The sequence below is a fragment of the Rhopalosiphum padi genome, chromosome 2, assembly GCF_020882245.1.
Source record: "Rhopalosiphum padi isolate XX-2018 chromosome 2, ASM2088224v1, whole genome shotgun sequence".
Taxonomy (NCBI): Eukaryota; Metazoa; Arthropoda; class Insecta; order Hemiptera; family Aphididae; genus Rhopalosiphum; species Rhopalosiphum padi.
The window spans coordinates 19,336,315-19,360,591 of NC_083598.1; the positions used below are offsets into that span (position 1 = coordinate 19,336,315).

General features: G+C 27.2%; 1 protein-coding gene across 2 annotated transcripts in view; it reads left to right on the top strand.

The window, feature by feature from the left end:
- LOC132919792 (uncharacterized) overlaps positions 1-24,277 on the top strand; it is a 44,329-nt gene that overhangs the window by 7,340 nt on the left and 12,712 nt on the right. The window contains exon 2 of one of the 2 annotated variants that reach the window (XM_060981642.1): positions 12,618-13,024. In XM_060981642.1, the coding sequence (XP_060837625.1) occupies positions 12,693-13,024 (332 nt within the window). In that variant the 5' untranslated portion in view covers positions 12,618-12,692. The remainder of the gene's footprint in view (positions 1-12,617; positions 13,025-24,277) is intronic. The other variant, XM_060981644.1, reaches the window with a different exon arrangement.

The following is a 24,277-nucleotide window of genomic DNA, read 5'->3' on the forward strand; positions in this document are numbered from 1 at the left end:
GATCTCAAATAATGTTCATAATTCAAAAAGTGACGTACCTTTATGCCGTTATTATCGCGTGCGCTCTTCATTTCGTTGTCGGGCCGTTTTATTTTCATCGTCGGAGATGTTATTCATCGTTGAGTATCACATTTTGTGTCTGTCATTATTTATATTATATACATATTACATAACTTAATATTTTCCGTTTGTATTTGGTAGTTGTATATTTCGTAGTTTAAATAAAATTCAACATTTTTATTTTTTATTCAATGTATTTTACGTAATTTTTGCTTACATGACACATATAATTACTCTATTGTGTATACAATTTGCGTATAAATGTGACCGATTAGACGTAATCCAAAAAATATATTATAACTAACTACTGACTCTAAATAGACACAAGACAATACTCATTATTTCAAAATCTATTAACGTTTTTGAAAATATTTTTCTTACATAATTTACAGTCAAAATAAAACATTTTTTTTTAAATATTAATTTTTTTAATACTTTTATGGCTATATTTTTTTAATTTTTTAAATGACAACATATATTTTTAAATTTATATTATAAAGCAGTATATTTTTTTGGCCTATTTAGATACTTAAAAATCGAAATCTGGACTAGTAGTTTATGAGTTATAAATATTTAAAATTTTGTTTAGCGGATAGAGTAGATACAACCGTGCCCCATAAGGCCACAAATGATCTACTACTCCGCTCACCTGAACTTTAAATACTCATAATTCAAAAAATACTCCGAATTTCAATTTTTATGTATCAAAATACCCCGAAAAATATTCTGCTGAGAACATAGAATTAAAAATGTATGTTTTTTTATCATTCAAAAAATTAAAAAAATTGAACAGTAAAATATATAACTTTTTTTTTTAATGGTGTTTTATTTCAACCTGGAAATTATGTAAGAATAATATTCTCAAAAACGTAAATGTATTTTGAAATAACGAGTGTTTAATGATAAAAGAACCAACTTGTATAGTGGACAAAGAAAGAAACACTCATTTATTTATAATATATATTGTATTATGACTAGAACGTACAATGATAATATTTTTCGACAGTCCAATTTCTCGATTTGCATGGATTATTTTTGTGGTTAACATTGAGTTAAGTTGTGATTAGTGGTCGCATATTTTCACATGCTCTCCAAATACATACCACTGAATCTGCGTGCTGATATATTATTATATTGTATACGAAATATTTAAAACGAAAACGGCTAGCTATTATTTCTTGTGGAAATAATTTAGACACGTATGATAAACATTCGATACTGCTGAAGATATATCTTTTGCATTAGTTATTGCGCATAACGTATTTTGTTGAGTTTTACAGAAAATAATAAAACAAACCCTAAAACAAAATATTTAATAAAATCTATATACCTATGCTATATAATATGTATGTATATAACATTTGAAAAAGTATTGATTTTTACATACTTAAAGTAAATTAGTAATACCAACGAAAAATAATTTTTTTGGATTCAGTTACTATAAATTAATTAAGTTAAAGAATTAGTATTAGTTGTTTATCCATTTATCGTTTTAATGGATTCAACAAACTTAACCACAATAAACCTATTCACTCGCCTATATACTTCTATATTATTTATAATGCATTTTAGTCTAAGGCTAAATGTATGATGTTGTAATGTAATTAAAGAATAAGTATATAGTATTTATTTATAAGTTAAATTAAAATCCTAGTAAATCTGGACTTAATATTATGACAGTTACGAGATTGTCTATACTGCATTATAACACTATTAATGTAGTCCAATTTTCATTCCGTATAATATATATATATATATATATTTTTTTTTTTATTCAAATGTATTAAATCATAGTTTCTAATAGAATTTGAGTGCTGATAAAAAAAAACACTTATTCATTTGTCATAATTATTATTAATTTTAAAAATATGTAAATCATCACTCGCAGTGCGTCAGAGAAACGGTTTAGGTATTGTAATATTTTTACTATAAAATAGGTTAAATACACAAGATAAATTAAAAAAATTAAAACAATGCAAATACAAAATACTTATATTGTATTACAATTTAAATACACTCCATAAAAGGAAAACAGGAAAGAGGAAACCAAAAAAAAGCTCCGTATATAAAGCCGTTAGGTTTCTTAACATTGAGTGTATGTATTGAATTGCAATAGGTACCTACTGTTGAACACATTGACACAATCCCGGATGACGTGTTTATAATAAATAATAATAATAATAAATAGACGCTATCTGTTATTCAGTAATTACTTTCAATCGTAGCATAATTTATTTTTAAATTGTTATACATAGATATTAAGTATGCAGAAATAAATTGCTCCACAACAGGAACACAATTTGAACAGCTTATTATTGTGTTAGGTAATGATGAAGTAACTATAAACTATTTTTCAACATTTGGGTTCTAATATATCGCATATTATGACCAATATTAGTTATAATATTATAAGTTAAGACTTCAGGTACACATATTACCTGAAAAATGATTTTTAAATTTATGTAAACTGTAATTTGACTGGTGGCAGACGTCTTAAAACGTAAAGTTAAAATTAAGACTATAAGTTTTAATATTTTGTGTAATAAAAAAAAAAAATAGTAATAGACGTTTAAGAAAACTTTAATATTCCATTTTAAGTGTAAACACTATTATAATCAAACTTACATTGTAAAGGTATAAACAGTATATTATTATATGTTTAGCTCTACGTAGAATGTTTCATTAATATTCACTATATAACTCTATAGTCTATAGTTGTATAGATATGCCGAACATATGAACGTTAATATTACAATTGCATTACCTTTTTGAACAATGTGATAAAATTATATAAGTAAATAAAAGTGTTTAGCATAAATAATTATCAAATATTTACACTAGTAGTATATTTTTTAATTTTTCAGAGTGCTATTGGTATCTATAACTAATGTAAACTTAAAACTCATAGATGTGGGTAATTTACACCTACTTTTATAATATAACTTTCAAAATACAAATTGTGTTTTCACTGAAATGTAGAAATTCAACAGTAAGTTGCAATTATTAAAGATATTAACATCTCTAACGAGTTTGAAAAAAATGCTCATAATTTATGGTCCTTATGGAATATTACTACGTGAAAAATGTGACTAATGAACACTGATTTATCTTATTGTTTTTTAGTGTACATGTATTTATTTTTTAAAAGCACTGTAATAATTAGGTATGCGGTTATTGTTGATTATAAAAGACATAAAAATCGATGGTAGGTTATTAACTCACGGAAGTCGACTATCGGCACTATATTATATTATTTTATTATAATTGTTGGAAAAACGCCAAGGAAACGAAAAAAATAAATAACCGACACTAATCGATATTATACAATACGCGACCAATATAACATGTATGGACCGTCAAAAGTTTTACGACGCGCGTGGTACTTCCATACACGCGCATTTGCGGGGAAAAAATTCGCCACGGACGTATATGATAATCACCCTATATCCGGATAATATTTTTCCATACAGCACGTCGAAGAGGCTAAATACTCGGCAGAATCTATGCACAGACATTGTTATTAATTTTTCATGATTTTCCGTGTAAAGAATATTTGTCTAAAATTAAAAAAAAAATTTTTTTTTAAAAGAGAAAAGAAAAAAGTAGCCAGTAAGTACATAATATACGATAAAAACGCACGGTGGTTAGCTTATATGTAAACCAAAAAACATTCTTCCTTCATTTTTTGACCATCGAAAACGACCACCGACATCGCACTCCGTCGGATAATCGGAAATTGTGGGTTACGTTCGGTTGCCCACAACTGCGGACGTTTTTGCTGCGCGCGCAGTGAATAAGCCGTCGGCAGGCGTACATTAATTCAAAACTAATTGCATTACCATAGAAATGTATTCGGATCGCCATAAATCTTCTTCAAAAAAACAGAAGGTTATAGCGAAAGCGAATGAAATAAGAAAGAAAAACGTCACCTGTTGCGTTAAAATTATTATTATTATTATTATTCAGCGTGTTTCGATTGGATTCGAAACTTTTGACCGTGAAAATAGTCAAACAAAACATATACAATTATTACACGATGCCTATATATATATATGACTAAATGACTCACGGAAATCTTAAAAAGATGTCCCCGATCGATCGACCCCAGTACACCTTTTTTATTTTTGGCAAAGATTTAATACTACTGATCGACCTATATATTATATTATATGTATAGCTACGCAATGTCACAATATCATAATTTGAACTACTTATTTATTCGTTAAAAATAACGATGACGCTAACGTGTCTTATAATAGTTAATGTTATTTATTTATTAATATGTAATTCAAATTTTTTTTTACGAAAACGTATATGTTGGTCGAATCAATTATTATATTTGTTTATAAGGGACATAAAATCACGAGTAATAAATATAAATCGATTTGCAAACAATGATAATTTTAACCTACTACTTTCATGAACGTCTTTCTAAATATGGAATAAATAATAATATATTTATGCATTGTATAATATAAAAACGCATTGTTTTAAATTTCAAAGCTCAGCTGCATCGTCGCAGTTGTATCCATTTAACTCGTGTCTCTAACCATTTTTGTTTTCCTATTTTGTCCGTTTTTTATATTATTATAATGTCATATTTAATTTTTATTATATTATCCTCGTTGCTTTTGAAGGCATTTTACCGTTATCTAAATTACTCAGAAATGCAAGACCACGTAAACGGACTTAAATTAAATGTGTTGTTATCTAAAACACTGCAATTTATATACGGACGTACGCAAGGTTAATTATAAAATCAATATTCAAACTATTTAACTTAATCTAACCAGTTATTTAATATTTAAAAAATGAATCATGTATTCAACTTTATAATATATAAATACAATAAAACGGATGCTTCTTGTCGGAGTAGGTACCCAATTTAAATATTCATATTAAATGATATTAAATGCATAATTTATTATATAATCGCTATAAAATTAATACCTTCTATTTTATTCAAATCATAACACTAACCGCTAGTGTAACTGACCGATGCTAATCTTACCACAATGCCTGTTCGTTATTTTAATTGCTTACCTAATGACTAATACTAAAAAAGTCATGGAGAACTTAAATTTACCACTGTACATTTTATGTAATTATACAAATATTTAATTTTTTTAATTTTTCTTGGATTAAGGCTTCAAATAAATTTTTCATTGTTCAACGATAGTTAAAGTTTTAGACAATTATTGTAAGTATTTTCAAAATAATATTATAATACGATGATGTTTAGTATTTATAGTATAATATGTAGGTAGGTATCTTTGATAGTTTGCCGTGAGATCGGCCATCTGTATATATAAATTGTATATACAATACAATATTATTTAAAGCCTCCGTTTAACCTTGAATTTAAAACAGTACACATCTGATTCATAAATACTCATAACATACGTAAAATATTGTACGTGACGTGTAACAAAACTATAACTGTATACCTACCTACACTTTGATTTTTTTTTTTCCCTATCAATGCATTGTATTCATAATAATATGATGTGTGTTTTATTTGTTCGCTCAAATTGTTTATTTATTATATTGCGCACACATATACGCTTAGTATAAAAAATTAACTTTGATTACAATATAAACATATAATAGTGGATCATAAATCATACTGCATCGACGGTTGTTTTGTATTATGCGCTTATGAGTACAATATACCGCGCGATAATTTCTTTTTACCTTTTTTATTATTATTTGCAAAAGGTTTAAATTGTTATTGTGTGGCATATTTTTATTTCGGGTCAAAGATTTTTCATCCCCTCGCTTAAATCCGATTCCAAACAGAAATAATATAGGATCTTTGGATGTTAATCCCGTTGGTGTCATCCTGTTTTATTTGCACCATTAAGGCATTAAAACGATTCATTATACTGTCTATGTATGTAGAGTTTGAACAATAAATTTGCTACAAGTTCCGTAGCTGTTTTTCTATTTTATGGCGTCATTCTCGTCTTACACAAATAACAAGGTGGGGTAGAAAAACTCATTAATTTCACTATGACTCATCTCTATAATTAAAATGTATCATTTAAAAAAATCAACGAATTATGCGTTGGTATCAACAGTGTGTATAATAATATAATATATTATGTAACATGAATATTACACTGCAAATTCGTGACATTAGGTACATGCAGTTCTCGTGTTTATGCTTAACCTACATGTCCGAGAACGGCGTAGACAAATTAATGTTCAATGATTTGTCCAAGTGGAAGTATATTGTATCTTTTCGATTATCTTCTGCATATAATAATATAATGTAGAATTTTATATAATTATTTTTATACAATTTGGCAAAATTAACATCATGAATGTGTAAAATAATTTTTTTATCGGACATGTATATTAAAAATAAAAAACATCTTGTAGAATACAATATTATAATAGTAATTTATTTTATTTATATATTGTGTGGTTTAAAATAGATTTTTGATAAAAAATGAAATTATTTTCTTTGCTATTATAAAATATGTAACGAATACGTAAAAAAGGACGCATACGATTTGGATTTTAAGAAATTATAAAGGGTTATAAATTATAAATGTCTAAACGGTCATTACAGTTGAACAATTATTTCGAAGAATTGAAGCCGTCTCCGCTGTATGCGTTCTTTAATACGTTCGTGTTATTGATTTTGAATATATTCATTAATATAAGTTCAGAATACTTGGCGCCTATACCTAGCGACAGACCAAACCCATTGGTACGATAGACTGATTAAAATTTATAGATTTTTTTGCATAATACCTACGGTGGATAATAAACGTGATGAATGACAAATACTCTTGATGCATTCCCATTATATTAACACGGAAGTATGCAGTATGTCGGTATATAATATATATAATAATATAATGCCTATAATATGTAATACATGTAGTATCTAAAAACCTTTCGTATTATGATAATTTTCGCACAATAAAAGTGAAATGTTATTCATAGAATTACGTAGGTAGTTGAAACAATTATATATATTATGATCAATGCTTCATCATGTTATCTTACATTCATATCGTTAGTAATAATTTCTCTCCACCTCTGAATACATCCCACCGTGAATATTATATGTTATTACAGCAAACAAACATACCTGAGTAAACTTATCTAATAAAAGTTAAACACTTGAATTATTTTTAAATGCACATATAATAGTGTTCACATAAAAATGCACAATATTATGTGAATTTTGGAATATTTCGTGCTTAGCGAACCACGAAAAGTGTATGCTCAGTAAACAATAAAAGAGACAATTGGGTTGGGACGGGCAAATAGGTTAGTGTATATAGTTATACGTATGAGTGAGTATTATAGGAACATTAGGAACTATTATGGGCGCACATACGTGACCAAAGATAATTATTGAGTAGGCGAGCCGTGCAAGCCAATATATTAGGTATATTATTGTGGTCAAATTTTCTAATTAAAGAATTATATAAGTTAAAGTAATAGTGGCGATTGAATAAAAATATATACATCATAATAAATTATATTCGTTTGGATGCAGATCCCCGCGGTTGCGGTCTTAATCGATGGAACTTGTTTTATATTTTTATAATTTTATTCATGTGGAAATATAAAATACTTGTATTTATTCCACAGAACGACAGAACAATAGATATTCGCAATTTTTATTTTATTATTTAACAACCGGTCAATAAAATAATTTCTACATTAAAAATGTTAATTTGTCTGATAATATGATCGTAGTATGTATACTGTGTACCTAAAACCTAAAACATAATGTATATATTTTATCAAATATTTGGAACTATATTAATAAATTTGCATCAGAGTATCGGACTATTATCTGATCAGAAAGCTGTCTTACCTACGAGGACACGTGGTTAACGACGGCAAAGACGCAAAAACATAACATTTAAAACCAATCTTAGATTAAATCAAAGCAATAGAAACGATAGGTACCAGCCATATATTTGACGAATTCATACGTATAAACAATAAACCGATATTATCAGAGATATCGTTTAAAATATCCAACGAAATAATATTGTTGTGAAATCTAATATCAGTCTTATATAGTATTACGATTTGTAATGTGTATTATTCAATTCAATAATATTAGGTATATGAATTATTAAAGTCCAACTCTATGTAGGTACAGTATTTGAAACATTTTTTCTTTTATAATATGGGTGCCTTTATTATCAGCTATACATATATCATACGAATGTACGATACCTATTAAAGTTCAAGTCTCATCAAATATTATTTTACTTTTGTTTCCGAAAATCGATACTTTTTTCTTTTATACTGAATTTAGTATTTTTATCTAAGTATACATGAAATATAGGTGCGGGCGGTACTGTACGAACTACAAGTACAAAAACTATATAATAAATGACCTTATTCAATATGGTTCAGTAGTAACACTATACAGTTTAAATGTCTTCATATTTTAAGTCTAAAAGTAAAAAAAAAAATGGTCTACAATATATAGTTCTATATATTACGACTAAAGATAGTATATTATACTTTAAAGTTTAAATACTATTTTTATTCGTGGTCTATACCACAACAAATGGTCAAGTAATAAAAAATAATATAAAATATGTCTAGATAGGTACATAAAAAGTGTTTATACTATCATATATTTTACACAGAATTGAAAATAATTTTAAAATATTATTTTCCTTCCCTTCGGCTAATAAAGAATGATTCATTTTCAGCCTTTCAGGAGATACCTTATTCTCCTCTCAGTTGTATGTATCAATTTCATTATTTCATATCTTATATTTCTTATTATGAACTATGACTTTATAATTATTAATTATATATACCTACCATTTATTTACTGGATGTTTAATTCAGTTATTATGACCCGCTCGGCTCTTATAATTGCGTTATAAGAATGTTTTCATCTCTTTTATCATATTGAATAATGCTAAAAAACTCTGCACTATTCTTTGAAATTTAAAATGACATATTCTAATTTTATTTTTTTATCGAAGTATCGAACATATCAATAACGCTTTGATTTAATATCTTATGTTTATGTTTAATAACAATCAATGCAAAGAGATTATTACTTAGGTTTTTTCTTTTATACTCATATCTCGTGATAGAGCAACGCCAATACATTCAATTTGTGACAATTTTCATTGTGACTTGAGAAAAAATGTTTTGATACAATAGGACATATTATATGTATACAATGTTTGTCTATTTGGTTGGCTTCAAAATATTTATTCTGAATAAATTATTTTAATGCATTCCGAATACAAAATAAAAGTATTCGAAAGTATAAGATTGGTATTAAAATTGAATAGTTTTGTTTACATAAAATAAATCATAATAATTAAATATTATTAAGGAAATTCAATAATATTTTTTTTTTTTTTAAACCATTGTATAGTAGACTTTTTTTGTTAAACCATTTTATGAAAAATACTTTTTATGGTGTTCCTATACGATTTCCGTTGCCTTTTTGCCTACTAAAAATAGGTCTACAAAACAAAAGTATATTTTATTATATTTTAGACCTATTTTTAGTAGGCAAAAAGGCAACGGAAATCGTATAGGAACACCATAAATATAGTTTGTTTACTTCCATCAATCATGCCCGATTTTTTAATAAATAATACTTCCAAGGGGGTTAAGTTATGAGGTAAATTACGTAATGTCGATTCCTATCGCAACGGACAATTAATCAGAAACTGTTAATCGCGCGTTGGGGTTGATCCTCGCGTGTAACTCCTAATGCAGCGCGAATATATACTATTTCGGACGTTTCAACAATTTATTTTCTGGTTTTAATTTTCTTCACACCGAGTTTATAAACGCGGACACCGATCATTCATTATACTTAACGTATATGAGAAACGTGTATGTAATATGCCGTATAAGATACTTAAATGCGTATCACAATAAGCCATTAAGGTATGTACAAGAGAGAATAGAAATGCCACCGAGACATTATTGCGGAGAACGGTTGTATTCGTACAGGGTGAATTTTCCGCACATATCATGATGTATAATGTATTAAAGTATTATACTGTCAGTGATCGGCGTAATCTATTATGCGTGTAAAATTATACCTACATATATATATATATAGGTTTAATTCTTCGTGGGTTTAATCTTGTGCACCACATGCTACTCGTCGTTTTTGTTATATTCAGCAATTGTATCATTAGGTACGTGTAATACAATAATATACCTATTCTTAATAGAGTTTGTCGGACAAATTCACAAGACTCGTGTACAATGACGATTCATAATAATCATAATATAGATAATATACGACTGTGAGGTATAACGACATTACTATTACGTGAATCGTAGAATACTTGGTTTTCCTCGCATTAAACTATAATATGTATCAAATGTATATATAGTTATAATAATATATAGATATTTGTAGTAAACAATACATAGATATAGATAGTTGCCAACAAATCACCACAGTTCAGATTCTTGTTTACAGATAAACACCCAAAATATAATTTGTTCAGTGTATAATAATTATTTAAATGTAACTAGCCAGTCATTCTGCAGGTAATCGAGATCTCTTCGATAGTTTCTAAAAGGCAATATTATTATGAAAATAAACAATTGGTGTCTATTATAAAATATTCTTATATTTTCTCAATTACCAAGTATAGATTAATAGGAGTTTTTAATTTTGAATTAATTATTAAGACCTGTAAGTTTTAATAAATATATATTAAATATAAGGTAGAAATAGTTGATATATAAATATAAAATATTATACTATGGTCTACCAAGTTTTTAAATTAAGTTAGAAGTTTATAAAAAAAATTATGTTTGATAGAACTAATGCATTATATTTGAGATAAAAGTATATTTTTGATTTTTAAAGAAGGGGAGTAAAATAAAATGTTTGCATCCGCCAGATGGACTCTCGTCCCACCCAAATGCCACTTATTATTATGACCTGAACGATGCGTCGGACTCATATATACAGTATGATTATTACGTGCTACTATTCTTAGTACATAATATAAGAGGCTGTAGTAAATTTTTGCTCTACAGCTGTTTAAACTCAAAAACATTATGAATATTAAATCAATTTTTTTTCAAAAACGAAAAATTTAAAAAAAAATTTGGTGAAACAAAATACAATTACGTCGATAGTCGGTATACATATTTTAAGTATCGTATTACTATATAACATAATATCTTACACCTATGAATCTATAGTAATTGTTTAGAATTTATATACATACATGTTAAATATATTATTATGTATATTGTTTGTGTATAATATTCAACTCACGTCGCATATTATTACATAATAATAATGCAAAATATTAACTTACACCGTAATTTTTCGTAAGCAGATAGATGACACACCCACATCATGTCACAACTTGTCACAGTTGTATATATATTATTACTTTTTATGTATATGTACTGTACTTACAATGCATATTATACACTATACGGTAGAGAATATAATATATTGTTATATGCATATTAAGTATAATATATATCTCGCTGTCCCCGACAAATGCTGCAAAAATGTCCCGCTTTGAAAAAAAAGGCAATCTCTGCTGTGGCATTACATTTTATCAAAAGAGATTTGAAAAAATACCTGTTTCATTATGATATTACATTCATGTATAATATGTATTATGTATACGTATATACTATATAATATATTGTGAAACTTCGTGGATAAAAATTATATAACAATAATTAAAGAAACGTATAATCACGGCTGCTATATATAATAGGTATAATATATATTAAATTTATTACAATCTCCAAGAATACTGCATCTACTGAAAATCGTTGGGCAATATTAACACATTTCCACACGCAAATTTTCGTATACATCTGAGTACATTTTATGTTTGACAGGTTACCTCAAATTTTAAAGCTGATTTACATTGATTTACTCATCCAAAAAAATGCATAGAAAACCAACCTACCAAACTGTTCGAGATTAATTATTAATAATGTTATTTCACTTAATCTGAATAATTTCGTTCTGCCCGCTTCTGCGTTTTACATTTTGTTTTATACTGAAATCAAATTTTATTTTAATAATAATAATAAAATATATAATAAACGTATATGCATGTCTTAAAAATTAAAATTTACAAGCATCTCGCTCTTAGGGAAAAAACATTATGTGGTTACATATAATATAATAGTTATCTACGTATAATCGCGCGACTAATTTATATGATAAATATGTATATTAGACGTATATGGTATTATACAACAATCTTAGTACGAACTATGGTGCCCAAGGGCTGATTCACGTGAAAGGCGTTGAATGCGCACCCTTTATTTTGTTCGTGGCAACGCGCGTTGCAACTAAACACAGCAATGCAAAATATCTATATGGATATTTAGACATGTTCTAACGCGCATACAGACAATGAGGTATAGGTAGGATAACTTGCGTTATCGTGTGTACATAGTCAATAGCGACTGTACAGTAACGTATTGTAAACGCGCCTTTAACGCCTTCAGCTCAAATACTTATAAATTATAACATATTATGTATAATAATAATAATGACACGGCGCGCTTTGGATGACTGTTTACAGCAGACAGTTTCCCGCTGCCCGACGACGACTCGCAGCTGCAGCCGCACGCACCACACCGCGACCTGCCGGCGGTGAATGCCCGTCAACTGTATTATGCTGTCGTACATGGCGCCATCCGTGAACGACAAACCGCCGACGGTGCCCAGCCGGCTGGCGCTGGAACACAAGTCGGCCGCGGCCACGGCGTACCACCGGTTCAGCCGGCCAACGCCCGGCGTCGCGTTCAGCGTGCAGCAGCTGGACGGCCACCGCGAGGGGTTCGGCGCACTGCCCGCACCGCCAGTCCGGCGAACAATGGTGAAAGACGATAGCTCGGGCAGCATCACATCCAGCGTCATCGTGGACGCCGTGCTGCCGGCCACGCACGACAGTAAACGGCCGGCCACCAAACCGGCCGCGTCCAAAAGGTCAGTTTATTTCGTTTTTTTAAGTACTCGGGTGCATATATAATGAGTATATAATTTAATTGTATGATTTACGCTCACCGGTTCTATTTTTGGGGGTTTTCCTGTCCAACTCGCTCTGCAGTAAAACCGCAGTCTTGATTTCAACGAGGAAACATATATTGTATTGGGATAGTGTGTTTTATTGATCAAATCGTGCACATGAGAGCTTAAAGAAAATCCCATCTCCCCCACTGTAAATATTACCTATATAATATTGATAATAGTATATGATACGTCTTAAAATCCATGAATTTAAAGTATAAATTAAATTTTCAATATTTTTATTAAATCGTATTACAATAATGTTATCCATAATCTATTATGTATTAAATTGTATTTTTTCTGAAAAATATGATGTTATTGTGTTTTTGTTTTGTAGGCGTTCATTTAACGCCGTTCAGACTAAAACAAAAATAATTAAGTCGTGAAATAAATTTCTGATTATATACAATATACGTAATCGTGTACGTTTACATCTTTACGTTGCAGCAAATATATTTCATATTAAACCGTCGTAATCGATCGTACAGACCTTAGATCATATGAACTAATTAGGTACAGACACAGAATCGTAAATCTGATTGACTGATGCATCTGTGTATAATATAGATGCGTGTAGCCCTTGAACGGACATTCAGTGTAGGTTCTTCATACAATTTCTGAAGTGCAATAAATTACCATTACGTGTCTTATATTTTATTATGAGGCGTTTCATAATTCATTCGCAGACTTTGGGTCATAGGTAGTAGCTTTTACCGTAGCAAGTGCGTAAGTACCGTCATCATACTATTATATTCTGTTTATTATCACAATAATAATGGTCTTCATTTATCGTGCGTATTTCGATGAAGGCGTTCCGTTTCTGATTTTGTGAACATACCTATATAAATAACTGTAAAAAATAAAATGAACGTCATACATCGCAACGGATTCGCTCTCCGTTTACAAACACGCTCTGATACGGCTTGTTTTAAATATTTATATACAATATTATATCTTATGCCATATTATTATGAGACATGAGTTTTATACCTAAGAGCTAATACAAGTAAGACATGTATTAATTTATTATAACGTAGGTATATAATTTTTTTTTTATTATTATTAATTGATTTCGTCTGATTTGCATCATATAGATAAAGTCCTTATTCATGAGTACATTAGATAAGGAACAATTTTAAATAAGTAAAGCATTACAGATAAATAAAATTGATGCTACGAAAAACAATAGTAATATAATAAAATATAAACAAAATATTATGTTAAATGGTTTTAATTCTATCACACTTGTTTGTTTATTTTGTTATTATTATTCTTATTTGAACACAGTCAAGTAATTAAATTTTACCAGACAACACAACAAAATGCGTATTGTCACTAAAACATTATTATTTCAGAAAATAGTAATTTATAAACTGTTTTCTTTCCATTTAATAAGTCACAGTAAATATTTTTCTTAAAGAATGTTGGAATTTGATTAAAATAATTTGAACCCAGATAGCCTACAAAAGATTTTCCATAAGAGTTTTTTGTATAATTTACTGGTATATTGTATTATGCTCTATATTTTCATTTATCTGAAAAAAAATCCACTATGTTGTTTTTGGGGTTAATACATTTTTTTATAATGATTAGTATTGCATTTCTCTTCTATAAATGTCTTAGTGTAAAAACCTAAATATTTATGATTCAGTTTAGTTGAACCTTTTAAGGATTTTTCGTTTAAAATTAGTCTTAATATAATATTGTATTATTGTATGCATCATAATTTTCAACGCTTTGTAACCTGTGTTGCATGATGTACAATAATATTTAATATAACAGCTGCTTATTACGGTTATTTAAGCTTCAAAAATAATATATCTAAAAGAAATTCCAATATGATGACAGGTAAAAATATAAGATAAATTCCAGTAACTTGGACGCAAGCCACTGCTATAGTTATATAATTTGTGTATCAATAGGTTACTTGCGTCCTGAACGTTATTATATCGTTATTTTAGCGATGGTTAATGCGCCACCAACAAACATGCCAAAATAATATGAATCGATATTTTATACATACGTTTTACGATAGTAATAGATCCAAAATACAAAAATAAAAATAAAAATAATAACCAAAAATTCAATTTATTTAAAAATTAAAATTAAATAAATATATATATATATATATAGGTAATTATAAGAATATTAAGTGAAATTTCTAATTTTTATGATACTTATTAATTTACAATTTGAAATTGATTTTTTCTATTTTATTATTTAGTTCTTACTTTTTGTTTAGGATTATTCTTATTTAAATCAAATGAATAGTATTACGTATACGTTATGTTAAAAGATAAAAATGAACTTAACTTAAACCTATCACCTCATTGATACCTATTACTATTAGCATTGTAATTACATTAGGAAAATAAATCAAGACGCAACATTTACCTGTATAGATAATTAAACTGATCATCAAGTTCTGTCTTAGGTAATTCGACGCAAGTTACCGGATTTTATCAATTTTAGACGGAAGTAGACAGTAATACTCTAATACCGAGTATTTATATTATATAGTATCACACGTAAATGTACCATAATTATTTGTATCGTGTGCTCGTTTAGAAAACGTTTAAAATTCCTTGTTTAATCGACAATCATATGCTCAGAATTGCCTGAAGGCCTGCAATGTTGCGCGTGCGGAGTACAATTAATCGCTATTATTACAGTAACTATTATTGTTATTATGTGCAGTTATCGTAATATAACACGCGATCTGATTAAGAGTGGTTCAGAGTGTTCAGACGCGCACACGCCACACAAATAAAAATTCTAAGAGAGTTTTTGATTTCGATGAGAGAAAGAAAGAAAAATCCATACTTATACAAATAGGTATTGTTAATTATTATTTTATGTGCAATGTGCATACATAAATACCTATGAATTTAGAAAAGGTTTTGGATGTCATCGGTCAAATGCAATAAATAAGTTGTGTCAACTTAAAATATTGTCCTTGTCCCCTTTAAATCATAGAACTTTGAATAAATATAACTCAACCTCTAAAAAAAAAACAAAAGTGATTCCTACTAATATGAGTAATATGCCTAAATAGCTAATCATATAATTAATGAATTTATTAACTTTAAATATTTTATTTAATAATTCAATATAGGGTTTAATAAAGTGATGATTAGGTACAGAGTTATGATAAAATGTGTGGTAAATATCAAAAAAACAAAAAAATTTGTGACGTCCTCCCGTGATAAAAATTATAATGTTTATTATTAAAAAAGTATTTATTACTTATTAAAATATAAGATTTATACATATTTAATATTTTCAAAGAATTACTAAATTTTAATGATTTTTGATATTAATTATCAGATGCTTTTTAAATATATTTTTTAACCTTGACCTTTTTATATTAAAAGTTGTTTCGTTAGATATATAATGGTTTAACACATTACATTATGATTATAATTGAAATTTGATGATGGTTCAGTAGCACCAAATTATAAAACATAGGTAGGCACTTCAGTCCACATATATCACAGTATAGGTATCACACACAAATTTAAAATGTCAAGCTCTTGTACACAGCCAGCACTGAAAACAGAAAAAAATGCTTGCCAAGTCAGAGATCGGCATGTAAACTTTCTTGATTTTCAATTTTTAGAAATTTATTAATTGTATACGATATGTAGATATAATGTATTTTATTTCATTTTCATTCAGTGAGATAGATATCCGAAACCGGATAGCGGATTTTGTTGTTTGAGGTCTTGTTAGATTCGCATTGGTTAGGAGAAGTGCAGTGGAGATTTTTAGAACTTTATTTTTTATAGTTAATTCAATACAGAACTTCAAAAAAATAAAAATACATTTTATTGGGCATTTTTTAAAGCTAGCTTAATTATCCACCTACTATCATTACAACTGAGTTACATTTTTATCATTTTCCTATATTTAACACAAATTCTTGAAGTTTTAAAAATTCAGACTTTTTATTTAAATTACCATACTTACTTGATTAAAAATCAAGAAAGTAAAATAAAAATAGTAAACTAATGATGATGGATGACAATAAAGTCTATACAAGCTACCTATATAAGTGTACCTATACAGCTACATATTATAAATACTTATATTATCGACATAAGTAGATATATGTATAGTGTTTGGTATATATTATAATATATAATAATCATGTTTAAAGAACCATTAGCTCATTTATGATTAATTGTATTATTAAATGTATAATAATTGTTTATGCAATCTGGTAAAAGTAATGTATATAAAACAAACGTATAAATAAATATATAGATATATAATCCCAAGGTATTTTTAGGTTTAACGTAGTAACTGCAAAGTCATATAGTTAAATAATCTATATATTTATATAGTATGTCAGTACGTGATATAGCTAATGTAACCAGTAGGTCCCTATAACTACTATGTTAATAAGCTGACAATAATTTTTCATCGTCAAGAAACAATATGTTGGGTTGTGTTAATTTTCAAATTGTATGTTAATTAAGCATTAACAGTAAGGGATTAAGGTTTTGGTTAATTCGATTGTTTAGTCACTCGAAACCATTCGGGTTGTATTAATTTATACATTTTGGATTATTAAAAGTGTCAAGGGCTCTAGATTAATCCGGGTTTAAATTCTTGATTTAATGTGACTATACAATATTTTACATGAGATTAAATTCAAAATATATGTTACCTACGGTCTATATAGTCAGCACCCGAAACTAATTGAAATCTAAATTATTTATGTGTGATTAAGGCTTATTTAAGATACCCTTAATTTTAAACAAACATTATATGACTTAAGTAGTTTTATTCAGGTAGGCGCTTTGTTGTATTATATATTTAATACTGCAGTTATTAATTTTAAAAATTATAACTACCTATTATATTTAATTTTACGATTTTTAATTCGTTTCATACATGTATAAATATACTAAAATATCCAGAACTTTCCCTCTAAGTAGTCTAAGCATGTATATCTGAAATTGTCTTTGTATATTAACACATACAATGAACATTTAAAATTATCTTGATCTTGTTACAGAATGTTTATCTTTTATTTTTATTTTTTTATAATACAATCATACGTAATCTTAATAATAATATACAGTATAGTGTATAAAGATTTTTAGATGGCAATTTATATTGATTTCAAATCATTTATGTCAACAATGTAACCGTAAGCATAGTGTAAAATATGCCATCTATATCTTTTAAATTCGTTGTCGAACTACCCAGAAAACGAGAAAAGCACAAAAAAATGTTTAACCTTTTAATCCCTAAGGATATTCAAGACCCCTTTTGATGCCACCTATTGAAAATTGTAGAATAATATTTACAAAGGGACATGAATTGGTATTGTGTCGCTGATATATTTACTTTGTCCGAATAAAATAACAACATTTTCATTTTTACAAACACAAGTTGTTTGATTAAAGCTTTTCAAATTAAATATAAAAATATCTCCCTTTATTATTATATTACTAAACACCCGAAAACAACTTTTATGTTGTATGATTAGTGTTTACAGTACCTCTTCTTATTTTATTAATTGGACCTTGATCTGATCGATTAGATATAGTTAAACTACTTAACCGTCTATTTCACCCTACTATTTTGAACACCGAAATGGGTTATGGTCACTAAGTTAAAGAAAAATTATATACGTCTCTATCTTAAAGATTAGATATGATTAAGTAGAAAATATTATTTAAATATGTTTTAAGTTTAAAATTATCAAATCTTCTAGAAATATATATACTTAGGTACTATATATAAGGTGAAGTATAATATTTGTATACTTATATGTATACTGTATTATATGATTAATAGCTATTTATTATAATATAAATATAAGTTTTTATATCATGAATAATTCCATAATTTGTCCATGGTGACTATAGATATTTTAAACGATGATAAATTTTCTATTAGAAAACCATTGAATACTTGGAACACACATAATAATTAAGTGCCAAAAAATGTGAGTTTCAAAATCTGGCGCTAATTATACATGCAATATTATGACATTTATTAAAAGCTCCTGATATGCCATAAATAACTTATAATTATATTTTTTATTAATTTAACTATGTAATTTTTAATATTTTAAACGGTTAGGTATATATAGAACAAGCTAAAAATAAATTTACAATATGTACGTATATAATATGTACTTATCTACATTTAAAAGTAATTAAAAAATAATAATTTTAGTGAAAACTTAATTAGGTTGGTCATATACAAGTAAATATGAAAATTAAATTATCTTAAAATAATCAATTTACTTTTTAAAATTAATTTAAATACATTTGAATTAATAATAAGTATCCCGTTAAATATAAACTGCATTTTTTACAAAAATATTATGTATAAATTTTTATTTTGTAAGTATACATCATATTCTCATAATTAATTTTCCATCAATTATTATGCAAGTAGTTAATAAATTTAATTTTTATTGATATTATCGTGTGACCACTGAGGAGACTTAATTATGTATAATTCAAATCTATGTAAATATCCATACGAGTAAATTAAATATACAGATATTTAATTATAAATTTCAACACCGTGGCATCTCATCATAGTTTTTATATTTAAATAGAAATGATTTACTAAAACCTAGTTTCTTTGTTTAATATTATTTATAAGTTAAAATTGTTTAGTTTAACTTAAAAAAAACATATTTAAACGAAGCAATAAAAAAGTTATCGAATTGTAATAAAAATACGAGGTTTACAATTTAATAATTGTTTTTTAATCAACAATAAAAATATTGATTTTTTACAGTTGGGTATATTCTTTTCCTTATAATGTTAATAACAGGGTATTATTCGTTATGAAAAATACATCATTTGTCATACTATATTATTATTGACAGGTGCAATTCCTACTCTATTCACCCAATACGACATTATAAGCATGTACAGGCTATACAGTATTTGCTCTTTTTAACGACTACCTACCCCGTATATCTTAAAAACTTTGAAACGCTATATTAAAGCTATGGATATATATATTATAAATAAAAATGGCGTGTATATAGGCAGTGTATGTGAAACAACACTTGTGCTCGATGTAGACCGAACAATGGCAAATAGCATATGCTAGAAAAAATAATTTTTAAATGGTATATATAAGTATACTAAATGTTAAAAACTAAGCTTCACAATAGACCAAAGCATTAAAAGTGTATGAATACTGTAAACATACCTAGTTTGTTGTTTAAATACATTAATACGTTGACATTCTGCAGGTCATAAGACCTATAATATTATAAAAAATAAGCTACCTATGTAAATGTAATTTGGAGAGTAATCTACTATCATAACATATATATAATATAATATAATATATTGTATATACAACGTTGAATTTTTTCACAACAAATATATATATTATTATTATACTTAAAATATATTTTAAACAAAGAATTTTTACAAAATTTAGTTGTCAGTAAATTATATGGTTGAAATTTTGTTTTATGATGTATTAAATATAATATTATGAATAATATCGTAAAATTTGGACCTTGACCTAAAAAGAAATCGGTTTTTATATTTGCGTGCGTGTTTTTATTTATTCAATTTTTTTTTTAATGATAGACATTGTAAAATACGAAATACTTATGCTCTTTGAACAACATTAAATAATTATCAATAAATTTATACTTTAGATAAATAAAATTGGGAAAATTTGTTTTTAAGAAGTAAATGTATAACATTTCAAAATGCTTGTAATTTAAATGTCATTTATTTATTTAAAAGCAGATAATAAACAAAATAATTCCTATGATAAATTGTTTAATCTGTTGATTCATTATTACTTATTATGATCTATATGGTTATTCTGAGTTGTTCTAAAATTAAATCATAGGTATTATCACAAAAAAAATTGTTACTTTTTATACAATCCGTTAAATTGTATTTATACAAATATTCATCATATACGACCGGATGTATAAAAATGTTTTAATTGCAAATTTAACTTGAATTTATAAATAACTTTTGTTTATTTTTACAGCTTAATAATAGTTATTTAAGTCTAAAGTTTTATGTTATGTGAACAGTAGAACTGTGACGCTATTTCTCTTTGACATCACCCCGTGGTCATTATACAAAGGCTAATTTTTCTCTCGACATATTATGTATATTAATACATGTCTTAGTTCGCTCTGCGTCGCTGTAGAAATACGACGATTCTATTACGCATAAGTACATTTAGATGAACTTCGAATCGGGTTGCACAACAATATTATTTTGTCGCGGGTTTTTAAGCGCATGTCACTTCGGTCTTCCCACGCGACCGTCCGCCCAGCGGTAATTACGTCATCGCACACGAGAGTGTCAGTTTTATTTTCAACCCAACGCCCTATCCGGAAGGGATCTTGAAACTGTAAACGGCCAATTTACGAGACCAAATCTGATCACTAAAACGTTAAATTACAATTTTATCAAATTACGAGTATAAATTCTGGCTATAGTGATTAACGTTTGGACGAATAAAATATATAGGTGCAATAATCGTGCATGCGCACGAAACGTCAGAAATATATTAGGTACGCATTCAGAATAAGCTTTTCAATTTCCGGCTGTAGCCAAAAAATAGAATGTTTCATACGGCCATCGTGAGAGGCCATTATGAATGCTGTCGGCTATCATATTATTGAGTTTGTGATGTTAAGTTTATTGCAATTGAATAGCTAATCACAGCTTAAAAAAATAATAATGATAGACCTAATTTATGCAGTTGTAAAAGTAAAAGGATAATTTCGATAACGAATCGTTTTAAAAAAAAAAAGTTTTATTATATTGGAGTAGATATTCTACGTGAAAGTATACATGTACAAATATACAATATATGTGTATGTATAAAATGGTACCAAAATCGTGATATACTGCAGCAGTAGAAAATGGTTCATCGAACAGTTTCGGAATGTTAGTAAGTACATACAAGTATAATATGTGGTTTCGTATTTCTCACATGCTCTCAGATAATAATTGTGGCTATTATATTAAACAAATAGAAAAATAAATACTGAGAATATTTTTTCGAAGTAAAGTATAAGGCAGCTTGACCCGTACGATACCATATAATTTATTATATGTATCTGTTATTACATAAAGTATATATAAATATATAAATATAAATGTATATATTTATAGGTACGCATCCGTTATTCGTACGAACGGTATAACTAATTTAAAACAGGATGTAAGTTAAATGTTAGGGTAAAACACGTCATATCTGACGAAAATTAAAGACAATAAGGTTTCTCTCTGCTAAATTAGTAATAAATCAATAGTCAATAACTGAAATTTAATATATTATAATATATAAGCGATAGATTAAGGTTGAATTTTGTAGTATAGGTAAAAGGAGGTGGGTTAAACATCGTCAATTTTCGACACGAACAAATGCAAACAAAAAGCGATCATAAAAAACGTCAAAAATGAACTGAAAAGTGCATTAAAATTGACTGTGTTGCTAAGGAACGCTGAAAAAATGCACAACAAACCAGCTTAAACGCAAAAGAGTCTATCATCATGATTGTTGTGGTTAATTAAACTATTTAAACTATTGTGTTGTATGAGTAATTTTAATTGCTAGAACAGCTGCTGAAAATATAATATGTACCATTGTACCTACCTACTTTTTATTCGTTTTGTTAAAAGATTTACATTTAATTTAGTTGTATATGTTGTAATCGTATTATAGTTTTTACTCAAACACGTTTTTTCAAATAAATATTAGCCAATAGCTAATATTTAATATTTTAGCCAGGTTTTATACCACGGTTTTTGCCAGAAAGTTTGCTGTAATGAAATACTCTAGATGTATACTAATATATACATACACAAAACCAACTTTGATATTATATTGATATAATTGTTTTAATCTTACTGTTTGCCTATATAAAGACGAAATATTTAGTAATTGGTTAAAAAAAATGTTGATACAAAATCTATAACACACTTGGTTAATATTATATAATAGAAATAAATTATATTAATATTTTTATTTATGTTAGTGTAATTTATTAATATTTTAGTAAATAGTAATAATAAATGTTTAAATAACTACAACAGGTTTTAAGCCAATCATCATAAATCATTAATACTATAAAAAATTTAAAATAAGTGGGTGTCCAAGGTGAACATTTTAAGTAAATAGATGAGCTATTGAATTATTATTACTAAAGTTTAGTGACTAAACCCACATTATTCCATAAAAGATAATATTTTGGCGTAAATTTAAAATATAAAAGCATGGCTTAAAAATTGATTTTAAATTTCTAACACAAGATATTATATTAAGATTAAATTATTAATATTAAGAATGATTATTTGAAAATATTGCAATAAAAACTAAAACCGCAGTATTCACTAACAAAAATGATTTCAGAAAATGGTTTTGCGACTAAAGCTTATATAGTTTATTTTGCTATAACTAAGTTTAAGCAAGTAAAAGTAATATTCATATAAGTACATAAAACATACCTTTATGATTATTCACGAAATGCCAATCATACTAAACATAGGTAATGACTATATTTATATATATATTATAAGTTATAACTCTAATTAAATTTCTCAAAATATTAATGTTTTGTATGAAAAAAGTTAGATTTCAATGATTTCGATTGTTCTGTGATTTATTAAAAAAAAAACGTGTCTAATGTTCAGAAAATCATCAATTAGCGTACAACACCAATAAAGATTTAAAAAACAGCATTCGAAGGTTATGCATTGTGCTAAAGAAAAAACAGTGTAATTGATGTATTATTCTGCCCACGACTTCGCGCAATGACACTTATTATAGTGGCATAATAAATGTATTAATATTATTTAAAGTATCGATTGTCGATCACAATATAGAAATATACGAATAGTATTGGGTATAAGTATTAATAAGGTATATGATATTATATTTTAACAATATAAATTGTTTGCTTAACGCATCAAACTCCCCTTATGGTAATGTTACTTAATGCATTGAGCAACGGCAACGTACCTACATGGTATACAACGATATAATATTAACATATATAATTTTTTACGCGTATTAAGAAAGTTGAAATTTAAGCTCCGATAGTATTACCGTCGCCTTGAATTCTTAGACCATCGGGGGCGGATGTGGCACGACGACAGTATCGATTCCATATTATAGTATAGTAGGTATTGTAGGTAC